The following is a 13,465-nucleotide window of genomic DNA, read 5'->3' as shown; positions in this document are numbered from 1 at the left end:
AGGCGGCAGGCGGGAATCGAACTCATGCGGAAGTGGCTTCAGATTCTCAGTGCTGCGCTTTAACCCGCTGCGCCACCAGGGAGGGCCAACTATCGCTTAATTTTTAAGGACACCTAAACCCAAAATTTTTAAGGATATATTTTTAAGGATATATATATATATATATATATATATATATATATACACACATATATGATGAGTAAAAAATGTGTATATATATATATATATATACACAAAATGATGAGTAAAAAATGAGCAATCGCAGTAACAGACTTATCGAGATATAATTCACATACTGTAAAATTCACCCTATTAAAATGTACATTTCAGTGGTTTTTTAATATTTTCACAGAGTTGTGCAACCTCACCACTTTGTAACATCAGAATATTTCCATCACCCTAGAAAGAAACGCTGTCCTTGTTGCCTTTCTTCTCTTCCCTGACCCTAGTAGCAACCATTCATTTCCTTCTGGTTTTTGTGGACTTGCCTATATTGAACATTACATATAAATGATTTTATATAATCATATACATAGGTCATTATATAATGACTGGCTTCTTCCACTTGAACCTTAATGTTTTTAAGTGTCATCCATTTTGTGCCATGTATTAGTAATTCCTTCCTATATGGCTGACTAATTACAAATAAGATGAGCAGTTCTGTTCAGTTTGAGATAAAATTAACAATAACATCATTTAAGCTTATGATGTGCCACGTACTGATTTGTACATGTATATATTACAATGATTCCATAAAACGTTTGGTTAACATTCACCATCTCACATAGCTTTTCTCATAAGAGCTTTTAAAATCTACTCTTAGCACAAGAGACTTTGTTGACAGCTGCTCTCTTGGCAGTGATAATTTTATGGGGATTGGTGGGGATAATTTTATGGGGATTACACTTGAAAAGAGAATAAACAGCAATATAAAACATACATTAAAAAAAATTAACTCCTTTAATCAGTTTAAAATATATAGTATAATATTGTTAACTGTAGTCACCATGCCATGAATTATATCCCTAGAATTTACTTATTTTATAACTAGATGTTTGTACCTTTTGATCATCACCTTCACTCATTTTGCCTGTCCCCACCGATTTTTAAACATGTAATTTTGTTTTTCACTTTCCCAAGACGTGTATTGACATGTTGAAAATAAACAAAGCGTCCCATGCCATACAGGATACCATCTTCCAGAAATCTTTATTCTTACTCTGTCAGACTCACTAGCCAGATAGTTTCTCTGAGAACAGCATTAAGAATACCAAAGAAAAAGTTTGAATACTAAAAAATCATGTCCTCATTCATATGTTAGTATGTGTGTTTGTGTGTATTTCAACTCTCCATGGACTTAAAATATTTATGTGCTGCCATCCCAGATACTTGTGAAGTGCTATGCAGGAACACAGAAAATTGGGTTGTCAGTGAGCCATCACATTGCATTAGCTGGACTAGTTTTAAAAATACACAATTTTTTCTCTGATTGTTGGTCAACAGCCTCTCTCAAGCCTCCAGTGTCCATTTATGCCCCAATGCCTTCTCCAGCCCCTCATATCTCAACATTTAAAGGAGGAGATAACTGTAGGCAAAGCAGAATTACAGTCAACAGCAGTGGTTAAATGTTAAAATTATGACTGTTACTTCAGCAAGAGTTGAAGATTTTTGCAGAGTTAAAGGATCATTGGATTAAGAGACCTGAGCCCTAGTCATTGCTTTGTCACTAGCTAATTATATGGTATGGGTTAAGCCATGCTACACCTCTGTGTCCACAATTATAAAATCCTGAGAGTAATAAATACCCTACCTAACTCCATAGTTATCACTACTTGAGCTGACCTTTTTGTAAGAATATTTTCAAACTAAATAAATACTGACATAATGTAAAAGATTATATTCAGTTTCACTACCTACCTTGTAAAAAATCTTACTAAAAATATTATGGTTGTTATGTAATGGGAATTTTTTTATTATTTACTTTTATTTTGCTCTTATGATCATATTAGGTGTTTATCAGATCAGCAAACAAATCAAAGCTCATGATGGCAGTGTATTCACACTTTGTCAGATGAGGAATGGGATGTTATTAACTGGAGGAGGGAAAGACAGAAAAATAATTCTGTGGGATCATGTTCTGAATCCAGAAAGAGAAATAGAGGTAAGGATGAAAGCAGGATAAAAAGATTTAAAAACACTCTAAACTGAGGTATTTTTTTTTCACATGAATATAACTTAATACTTTTCTGAGACATTGGTGCACATTTTTGTCATTTCCTCCAAAAAACAAAACAAAACAAGAGCAGATCATTTATTAAAATAATTTGAAAGAATAAAAAGATGAGACAGTAATTGCTGGTCTACCTCTGATATGTCTTTTAGTAATGAAAGTATATAATCATGCAAATTTAAAATTCAGTATATATGCATCAAATAGTCTAGCTCCACCAGACACAAAATAACCAGTTTACTTTGTACAACTTGAAAACAATCTTTTATTTTGAACAGTGAGCATAGTCAGTAATTACCTGTGTATCTTCTTTATGGAATGGATCAAGTGTGTCCATAAAACCTATGTGTACTTTGTGCACAAAGTTTGGTAATAATATTGAGATCTCAAGAAATGAAGTGCTTAAATGTAGTTTTTTGTTGTTGTTTTTTTTTTTTTAAATCATTGCTCAAAGCAAAAGCAAATGTCACGGAGTTTGACATTATTTTTGTTTTGGGTGATTAAAATTTTGAATTGTTGCTCTGTGTTCTCTATACAAGTAATAAGTTTTCCAAACAAAATCATCTCAAAATAAGAGGATTCTCTTGGGCTTTATTTCCAAGAAAACAAAGAGTTACTTTATTATAACCTTAAATTCATGGTGTTACTTAAAAAGAAATATGACTTCCTGTACCATTTCATAATTCATGTCCTTTGTTATCAAAATCTGACCCATCTAGGTTACTCCTCCCATTGCCATTTCTAACATAATCATGGATTTTATTTTCTTCATTTTGAATTTCAGAAAGTAAATTCTTTGGAATCATTGTATTATTAATATAGCACTTACTATTATATTAATAAAAACATATCTCCATGCTTTAAATGGAATTATTCTGCCAGGGCATATTAGTAATGACAGTTGTGAAACTACAGTATAGTTATACAATATAGCTTTTTAGTTTACAAACAAATTTCATCTACAATTACTTTTAATTTTTGTTCCTTATAACAATCAATGGTACATTGGCATGTATTTTCTCCATTTATGGGTTTAAAAAATTATCTTTGATAAAATAACATAACTAGTAAGCTAAAACTAATAGCAAAGTGACTAGTAAGTAACAAAACCAGAGCACATCTTCATGTGATTGAATAGGATTACACCTTTCTCCCTGCTACTATCCCTAAGTCTTGAAATCAAGTAATCTATAAATTTTACATTGACTTAAGGAAAGAATGTTGATAATGTATTATAGTGTATGTGTAATAAAATGTAATTATCTGGAACATTAAATTATTAACATAAGATTAGTTTTCAAATTTGGAATTTTGTCATTACTTCACAGTTGCTTACAACTGTAGGTTCCATCTGCAAGTAGTAATTAATGCATGTTAGTATGTGTATGGTGACTTTAAAATTTTACGTGTTTTTAGGTTCCTGATCAATATGGAACAATCAGAGCTGTAGCAGAAGGAAAGGCAGATCAATTTTTAGTAGGCACTTCAAGAAACTTTATTTTGCGGGCAACATTTAATGATGGCTTCCAAATAGAAGTACAGGTAATGATATGATTTTATCTACTAACAAATACTATTTTTAGTGATAACCTTTGTTTAGTAAATCATAGGTGTATTTTATTTTCAGGGTCATACTGATGAGCTTTGGGGTCTTGCCACACATCCCTTCAAAGATTTGCTCTTGACGTGTGCTCAGGACAGACAAGTGTGCATGTGGAACTCAGTGGAACACAGGCTGGAGTGGACCAGGCTTGTAGATGTAAGTAAAGCAAAGTCTAAATATAACCCCTATGGAAACTCCCCAAAGGGATGGTTGGGAGCAGCAAGAAAAGGGGACTATTTGTTTAGTCTATTAAAGAGACTTGGGGTTAAGAGGAAAGTGTTTAGTCATAGAGTATAACTTGAATCATTCTAAAGAAGCACGGCAGAAGCTCAATTTTCCTGTCAGATTCAGAAATAAAAAGATTTCACATATTTTTGGAGCATTCGTTGTCACAGAAAAGTTTGGTCTCTGGTTGGATTGCTGTATGCTGCTCACTCACAGACTCTACCATCTTCTTTTTTGAGTTGGTCTCTTACTGTATTTTTTCCGTACTCCACCCAGATGTCCACCTTTTCTGCCCCAAAGGTGCATATACAGGTCTTTGCAGACCCTATAGTCATGTGTAGATATTCACTATTATCTTGATTGTTGTTCCACTGCCTAGCCACAGCTGGCTGTCATTTCCACCACTCTGCCAGCATACCCCCTTCCTGCTCTGGAATTCTTTTCCCTCTTACACCCCTGTGGTATTCCATATTGGCTGTAGTCACATCGACTAGGATTCCAAGTTTATATGAAACAAGCTGTTTTCAAATATGTTTTTGTCACTATTCCCATAGATATAGGGAGAATTTCTCATGTACTCCCCAACAGCTGTCTGTCTCTCTTCTAGGAACCAGGACACTGTGCTGATTTTCATCCAAGTGGCACAGTGGTGGCCATAGGAACGCACTCAGGCAGGTAGGGTCTTTAAGGGAAATGTAAGCTGAGTCATCAGCAACGGTGGGGTGTTTAACCATTATTCAGGAATGTTCTCAGTCTAGAGTGTTGATCTCTTTAAGTAGCACGCTAAAACACGTGTTACTCTTTTCTATTATTTGTACTCATTCAGCCACTCAGTCATTATTGAATTGAACACCTCCTATTTGTTTGACTCTGTTTGGGTGTTCAGGCTACATCAGTTTACAAAACAAAAATCCCTGCCCTTGTAGAATACACATTTCAGTGTGTGGGGGTATGGAGGCAGAATTAAAAATAATCATTATAAAAAATTACAATAAAAATGTGATGAGTGGAGGATGGAAAGGTTGAAAATAAAAAGTGGGCATGGAAAGGGGGAGGTGTAGCTGCAAAATTATAAATAGGGAGGTTGGTGTTGGCTTTATTATGAAAGCAAAAATTCAGCACACTTGGCTCTTTGTGAAATATTCTGTGATATCAGAAAACTACTCTCATCTTTTATAAAGGGAACTAAAATTGAAATAACCAAGTGAGCTTTTATATGTCATTTTGTGCTATGTTTTGTCACACTGCTATTCTGAAGGCCACACAGATAATGAAGACAGAGTAAATACATTTCCTCAACTTGTTATTGTCTTTGCATACCTTGTATAGTCCCTTTCCAAGCTTAAGTAACATTTATTAGCTGTATTTTTTTTTGTGACTAATTTTTTTTAACTTTATAATAGTTTATTTTTACATACTTTTGTGCATTTTTCCATCTCAGTTACAATCCCCTTGGGTTTCCCGTCACCAAATCACCCATCTGTCATCACCATAATCCAGTGCATTTCCCTCCCCCCACTATTTTTGATCCCATTCCCCACTCCGCCCCCACAAAATGTCTGGTATATAGCTGTTCATCATTATCATTATTTTCTCGCCTGTTCTGTTATATTCCTGCTATGAGTGAAACCATCCGGTATTTTTCCTTTTCTTTTTGGCTTATTTCACTAAGAATGATCTTTTCCAGCTCCTTCCATGTTGCTGCAAAAGACATGTGTTTCTTTTTTTTTTTGGGTTGCTGAGTAATATTCCATTGTGTATATATGTACCACATCTTTTTAATCCAGTCATCCATTTTTGGGCATGTCTTTCCAATTGTGAATAAAGCAGCAGTAAACATGGGGGAGAAGGTATCTTTTTGAATCAGTGTTTTTGTGTCTTTTGGGTAGATACCTAAGAGTGGGATTGCTGGGTCGTAGGGAAGCTCCAAGTTAGCAGTTTGAGGAACCTCCAAAGAGTTTTCCATAGTGGTTGTACTAGTTTGCATTCCCACCAGCAATACAGGAGAGTTCCTTTCTCTCCACATCCTTGCCAACATTTGTTGTAGCTAGTTGTTTTAAGATGTGCCATTCTCACTGGAGTGAGGTGGTATCTCATTGTGGTTTTAAATTTGCATCTCCCTTATTACAAGTGATATTGAACACTTTTTTATATGCTTGTTGGCCATCTGTATTTCCTCTTTGGAGAAGTATCTTTTTAGCTCTTCTGCCCATTTTTTGATGGGGTTTATTTTTGTTGAGTTTCATCAGTTCTCCGTAACTTTATCAATCCTTTATCTCTAGTTTTGTGTGAGAAATTTTTTTCCCAATCAGTGGGATGTCTGTTTGTTTTTTGTAATGTCTCTTTTGCTGTACAGAAGCTCTTCAACTTGATGTAGTCCCATCTATTTATCCTTGCCTTCACTATCATTGCATTGGGTGCTCTATCTTTAAAGACATCATTGAAGTGTATGTCGTGTGGTGTTTGGCCCATCTTTGCTTCCAGGTATTTTATGTCTAGGTTTCCATTCTTATGTCTAGGTCTTTAATCCACTTTGAATTGATTTTTGTGTATGGTGAAAGGTAGTGATCTAGTTTCATTTTTTTGAATGTAGCTTCCCAGTTTTCCCAGCACCATTTGCTGAACAAACTTTCTTTGTTCCATTGTATCTTCTTTGCTCCTTTGTCCAAGATTTAGCTGTATATTTTTAATTGATTCCTTTCAGTTATCTCTGTAAGTTCACCTAATCATAAATTCTTCTGTAAAGATTCAAAGGAAAAATAATGAAGTCAGTTTCCAAAAGTAATTCCATAGAAATTGTGGCATGCTAACCTCTAATGAGGTATAGCTATTATGAAAACATAAGAATACATTTTTGTTGACTTAATTTCAAATCCATTCATATTTAATTCTAAGCTTGGTCATTTGGTTGTGTTTTTTGTTTTGTTTTCTTTTCTTTTTTTTGGTAGCAAATTGTTGGACACAAATTAACAACTCTGGAAAGTCAAAACATTCTACCTCATCTACTGCTAGAAAATCTGCCAGAATAGTAGAGAAAAAAAGGTTTTAATGAAAGATTTACTTAAAGATGGGTATTGTATCTGTCTTTGAGTAGGTATATGTCTTTTTATTGTTGGGTTACAAGAATTTATATGTTCTGTATATAGTACCTTATTCAAATAATATGATTTGCAAAACCCTGGAAGGGTTGTCTTTTCATTTCTTGATAACATTTATGACCTGAAAGTTGAAAATTTTCATATAGTCCAGTCTATACTTTCTCTTGTTTCTGAATCATAAAGATTTCTCCTGTTTTCTTCTAAGAATTTTAGTTTTAGCTCTTTTTTTAAAAAAAAAAGATTTATTTATTCATACAGAACTGGGGTACAGGCCAGAGATGCGGAGGGTGAGAGGGTTCACCAGAGACAGAGTGGGGTACAGAACAGGCAGATCGACGAAGTACACTGCTGAGGGGAGCAGCGGGGGGGCCAGGAGAGGTCTGCCTCGCCATGTGGATCTCCTCCGGGGCAGGCGGGAATCGAACTCATGAGGAAGTGGCTTAAGCTTCTTAGTGCTGTGCTTTAACCCGCTGCGCCACCAGGGAGGGCCAAGTTTTAGCTCTTTTTAATAAGTCTCTGACTCATCTTAAGTTAATCCTTATATGTGTTGTGAGGGAGATGTAGAACTTCATTCATTTGCAAGTGGATAGCCAGTTTTTATAAAAGCACCATTTGTAGAAAAGACGAATAGAATTGACATCCTTGTTAGAAATCAGTTTATCATAGGCATATAGGTTTCTGTCTGCATTCTCATTTCTGCCTTACTGATATATATGTCTATCTTTATGCTATTTCCAGAGTCTTGACTACAGTAATTTTGTGGTAAGTTTTGAAATCAGAAGTGTGGGTCCTCCAGCTTTGTTCTCAAGGTTGTTTCAAAATCCCTTGAATTTCCACAAGAATTTAAGATTAACCACAAAGAATTTCTGTACCTGGCATTTTACAGGAAGGCCCCTTTCTCTATAACTTTTCTAGGGACAGAGGTCCTGAGCTCAAGTTTTTTTCTGAAAGTAGGACATAATTCATGCAGTGAAAATGGTGGGAGCTTTAAAATTGTTAGGGCCCTCCCTTGTGGCACAAGGTGTTAAAAGCACAGCACTATGAAGCTGTCTGCAGCCACTGCAGCACAAGTTCGATCCCTGGCCAGGGAGGTGAACTGCATGGTGCACAAGCCTCTCCTGACCCGCCTGTTCTGCTCCCCTTTCTGTCTCTGGTGAATCCTCTTATTCCTCACTCCACCCCACCCCACCTCCCTGCACCTCTGGCCTATACCCCAATTCTTGTATACATAAGTAAATAAATCATTAAAAAATATATTGTTAGAGGTTCAGGTGGAAGTTTGTATACTTTTAATTGCAAAGTTACTAAATTATTGCTAAAATTTGTCAAAAGTAGACTTGATCTGTTGTGTAATTAAGTAGAACAAGTAAGCAAGTTTTTGTATCTGCCATTACTAACCAGTAAACAAATAAGAGTTTAGGTTTCTGTGTGTTAATATGAACAAACCTATGGTTTTTCATTACTTTTAAAAGGCATTTCCAAAGACATAAAGTTTTCTGCAGTTATCCTAGGAATGAAACTGGATTGATTTAGAAACAGTCATTTGAAAGTGTCAATTGGAACTTCTCCAAACTAAAAATTTGTAGTTTGTGAGTGGCTAGCAAGTTAAAGTTTCTATAACCTTATTAAAAACTTGAGGCCTGACACCTAAGAGTGGTACTTGATTGCACTGTGCTTTAGATGTGTCCATTCAGTGTAGGTTGGAATATTTTGTTCCATTTATCAAGTCAGTTCATTTGGCATCAGTTTTGGCATATCTTGGCTCAGGAGTTTCATTAAACCATAAAAATTGGTTAATGAATTAATTCTCAGAAGAAAACCATACAATCTGTGGTTACTGTCCAATTGCAGTAAATTATGTTTATTATGCGCCTTTTGAAATGGAGATAAATGATCGTGAAAGATGTAGCATAGGGATTCAAAGCCAGTTTCCTGATGATTGACCTTCAAATTCAAATATTCACAAATAGCTATTCCTCTTATCTGAATAGAAGACAGAATTAACAAACTAGGTTAATTACTTGAAAATTTTCAACATATAGCTTATAAGTTACTGAAATTCACTCATGATTGCTTACCTAGAAAGGAATTTCTTTAGTAGGTAAAGATGGGATTCTTTTAGTGCTTCATCTGTCTTCAATACATTAAGGCATGTTAAGCAGTATCATTCAACATTATTTAAAAAGTCTTTCTAGTCCTTTCCTAAATAGTATTTTGTAAAGCAAAGGGAAATGGCCCCTTTATAGATATTAGTTAGAAGGTCAATGATTCTTTTATTGGCTTATTTTCAGTGATTAAAAATTTGCCCATCTGAATGGTTGAAAACTTGATGCTTTTGATGTATCATCCAGTTACATGATGTTAAGATGACTATTTATCTATTCTAATCCCATTCTTGCCACCCCAGCAATTTCTTCCTATGCACTGTTAAATAATTCTTGCTAAAGCTGGCTTTGTCATGTTCAAGATTTTCTATTTGTTCATTTATTCATTCTACAGATATTTAGTGCTTAATTGGAGCCAACCAGCTCCACATGTTGTCTGTGACCCGCCTTCCTCTCCTCTATCCAACCTTTTCTTGTCCTTGCAAAGTTCTCGGTCTTTGCTTTATATGCCCCCTTTGTAGCACCGTTCCTTGAAATGCTCTTAGAAGACTTTCTCATAATAGTCAGTTATTATGTTGTTGTATTTAATTCATTGTTTGACCTCTTACGAGGATTTGTGCTTTAACTTTTCCCATAAACATGAATTAAAAATCTTTAAAAGAATTTAGAACTTCTGATGCAGTTGTTAAAGGCACTAAAAAGGCAAGAGTACTCCTTGCAGTTCATCTTCATACTGTCTGCCATTTCTCACCTCCACAGCTGTGCAGCTGTCGCTCCTGCCTGAACTGCCATGCTACTGCTCTCCCTCAGTGTTCAGTACAGCCCCTGTCCTTCATCTTCCCTAACATTTCTTCTGTATCTCCTGTCATTCATTTTCTTTCTGTATGTAGCTACCATCTTGGAGACTGTCACTTAGATTCTAGTGTAATTTTCAAAAGTATTGATCCTATCATTTTCCAGTGAGACTTTGCTAGCAAGACACAGTTAGCATTCAGGGAATATCTAAACAAGAAGTAACAACATGCCTAGGGCCATCTATTTACATTGTATCTAGCAACATTTTACGAAGTGAAGTCATCCTTCATTAGAAGAGGGAAATTTGTCATACTTAGTTTACTCTTAAAATTTCTGCAATTTCTCATTAATCGTCTTAAAAGATTTAAAATTTAAGAAGGGAAAAAATATCAGCCACCACTATTTTCTGTAAGTGCTGTATCTAAAGATGTTTTGGTTTTTACCCTTTTTTTTGAACAAGATTAATTCTTTATTGTGACAAAATATACATAACATAAAAGGTTTTTACTTCTTAACAGGTGGTTTGTCCTAGATGCAGAAACTAGAGACCTAGTTTCTATCCACACAGATGGAAATGAGCAGCTCTCTGTGATGCGATACTCCTTAGGTAAGCAAACATACTCCCACCCTGGCATTCATAGCACTTTTCTGACATTGCATGTTTTCACTTCCAATAAAGTTGACTGTTGTTGAATATGTTTCTCCCAACAAGGGATTAAATGCCTCTTCAGGAAACTGCATAATATCTGCTAAAGTTAAAATAACATTGTAAATCATGAAGCAAATTTAGAACTATTACACTGCATTTACAGTTGGAAGCAGAATACTAAACAATCAACTTCCTTTTTTAATTTGGAATTGCAGATGCTTATAATTTTGAGTGTTAGGCTGAAGTCTTAATGTTACATATGTACTTAGCAACCTTCCTTTGTATATAAGAAAAAAAATTATAATTGTTTGCAAAATACAAAGTTTCAGTTCTCTGGAATCTCATTACATCCTTTACTGGTTACATATTAGTGAGTGATTTTTTTAATTAAATAAATTACTCAACAGCTCATTAAATTGATAAATCCCTTTAGCTTTGTGTGAATAATTCTTTGTGCTTTATTCAAAGTGTTCATTGTTTCTACAACAGTCTAATTCCCTTTTCCAACTATTAATATTGTTTTGATATGCATCATTCTTCCCTGGAGTTAGCCTGATTCATGATTACTTATATTTGAAAATAGAATCCCAGAATTGTTAGATCTGTGTGGGGTCCAGAGAATCTTTTTACTACTTCTAACTTGTTTCAACGGAAAGAATACTATTCTCTGGAGGAGAAGGAAACCTTACTTGTTCAAGCTAGAAACCTAAAGAGTTACAGAAGCATTTTTCTGTTTCGGTTTTTGGTTCTTGGTGGTTGTTTTGGTTCTTGGTGGCTGTTTTGTAATAGCAAATAACTTCTACAGATGTAGCAGTTAAAATCCAAAGATCAAATGTACTTTATGATCATCTGCTATACAGTATGTACAATGGAGGAGGTCATAAAGGAAAAGAATGTGGTTCCTTCTCAAGATAACCTCCCCTGTAGTTGAAGAGATCATATGTGCTCAAGACTTGAACACTTAGCTTGTCATTTGAATACTGTATCCCTAAAGCCGTAAGAGCAGGTTAACTTACCTTGGTTCCGTTTTTTAGCAAACTAGACTAGTTGAGGGCAGAACCTTTGGGCCATGGGAATCTCTACAAAGGGATTATACAGATGACCAGAAGTTTTTCTGATATGATTTGTCATAGGATTCGTTTATCCAATGCCAGCCAAAGTTACTCTGATGAGATTTAACAACACTGATAAAGTACACATTCTGCATAGGTCCAATAAATAACTGTTGATAAATATTGAAGATAATACCTCTACCAGTATATTTCTGGTCCACACTTTTAACACTTTCCTGTTTCAATCTAGATGGCACCCTGCTGGCTGTAGGCTCTCATGACAACTTTATTTACCTCTATGCAGTCTCAGAAAATGGAAGAAAATATAGCAGATATGGAAAGTGCACTGTAAGTATTGAAGTAAAATGAAGTTGTAATAATTTCAGAAAGTTTAATTTCTGTTAAAAAGAGAGTTAAAGTTTATATTAGCATATCTGTTATTTTCTATCCTTAATTGCATTAAATTTTAATCTTGCCTTTTGAAAACTGACATTACTGAACAGCAAAATGTTCATGGTATGCTCTAAAGATGCCTCTAAAGATGTTTCTCCTTTTGAAACAAATTTAATATTACTCTCTTTACTTTCTTGACAAATTTTTAAGGTGGTTTCTTAAATCAGCTATTTCCATAGAAAATTTAGACCGACACTTTGAAAATGGAGTCAGACCAGAAGTGAAAGGTTATCTCACTTTTAATATATCATACCATGTTCCTGATTATTGCCAGTAATTTCCTTTACCACCTGCCACTAAAAGTAACATAATTTATATGGAGATTTGTCTGCATTATGAGAATTAACAGAAGCATTTAATTTGTTACCTATTTCTGATTGATAGATCAGATTTATTATTGCAATGTGAATTAGATTCAGTTCTATAAACATACTGACCACTGAAGGCAGATATTATGCTATCTACAGAAAAGACCTAGGCACTGGCAATGCATGAATTTGTCCTTTTCCTGAGAAAAGTGCACATTAGAGCTTGAGGAGATGAGAAAGGCAGCTGGGCATATGGTGAAGTACACATACTTGGGATCAGACTACCTGGATTTAAATTCTTATTTTACCACTTACAAGCACTTAAACCTCCTTTATCAGTGTTTTCACCTATAAAGTAAGGATAGTGATAATTTCTGCCTCCTGAATTAAAATGAATTAATGCATATAAAATACTTAACAGTTTTATATAGAACAGTATTTGGCACATAATACATAGTATTCAACCTGTAAACTCCTATTGAAAATGTGGTAGCTTGTTATGTATGTATGTTAGGAAGTTAATTTAGAATTGGCAAATTGTGATGAATTATTAGCACAAATACTTTAAAAGTCTTTATCACAAAATGATTTTTAAGGAAAAACTAAACATAAATAAAATATTAAAAATAAAATGTAGGTCATTTATTTGAAAAAGACACTTTTTCAATATGGAAAGTGCACTGTACTTTCCATAGGATTCGTTTATCCAATGCCAGCCAAAGTTACTCTGATGAGAGTAACTTTTTTGTTTGTTTTTTTTGTTGCATATTTTGTATCATATGCTAAAACCAGCCTATAAACTTTTGTTTGCCTAAGCTACACTTATGAATCATTATCCATCAGTTTATTTAAATCCATCCATCTTTTAGGTGATTTTTCTTAATATTTGTGATATGAAATAGTGTAGTAGTATCTCATTGTGTATGTAACATGATCAAATAAAATGT

The 13,465-nt window shown here is 34.5% G+C and overlaps 1 protein-coding gene across 4 annotated transcripts in view; it reads left to right on the top strand.

Moving 5' to 3' along the window:
* Positions 1–13,465, top strand: part of EML4 (echinoderm microtubule associated protein like 4) — a 117,336-nt gene that overhangs the window by 93,267 nt on the left and 10,604 nt on the right. For all 4 annotated transcript variants that reach the window (XM_004686256.2, XM_004686254.2, XM_012727496.1 and 1 more), the window contains 6 exons: positions 2,010–2,161; positions 3,647–3,772; positions 3,858–3,989; positions 4,666–4,733; positions 10,575–10,663; positions 12,008–12,105. In XM_004686256.2, coding sequence (XP_004686313.1) covers positions 2,010–2,161; positions 3,647–3,772; positions 3,858–3,989; positions 4,666–4,733; positions 10,575–10,663; positions 12,008–12,105 — 665 coding nt within the window. The remainder of the gene's footprint in view (positions 1–2,009; positions 2,162–3,646; positions 3,773–3,857; positions 3,990–4,665; positions 4,734–10,574; positions 10,664–12,007; positions 12,106–13,465) is intronic.

Source organism: Condylura cristata, unplaced genomic scaffold (genome assembly GCF_000260355.1).
Source record: "Condylura cristata isolate star-nosed mole 26May11 unplaced genomic scaffold, ConCri1.0 scaffold00020, whole genome shotgun sequence".
NCBI lineage: Eukaryota > Metazoa > Chordata > Mammalia > Eulipotyphla > Talpidae > Condylura > Condylura cristata.
This window is presented reverse-complemented; position numbering and strand designations above follow the sequence as displayed.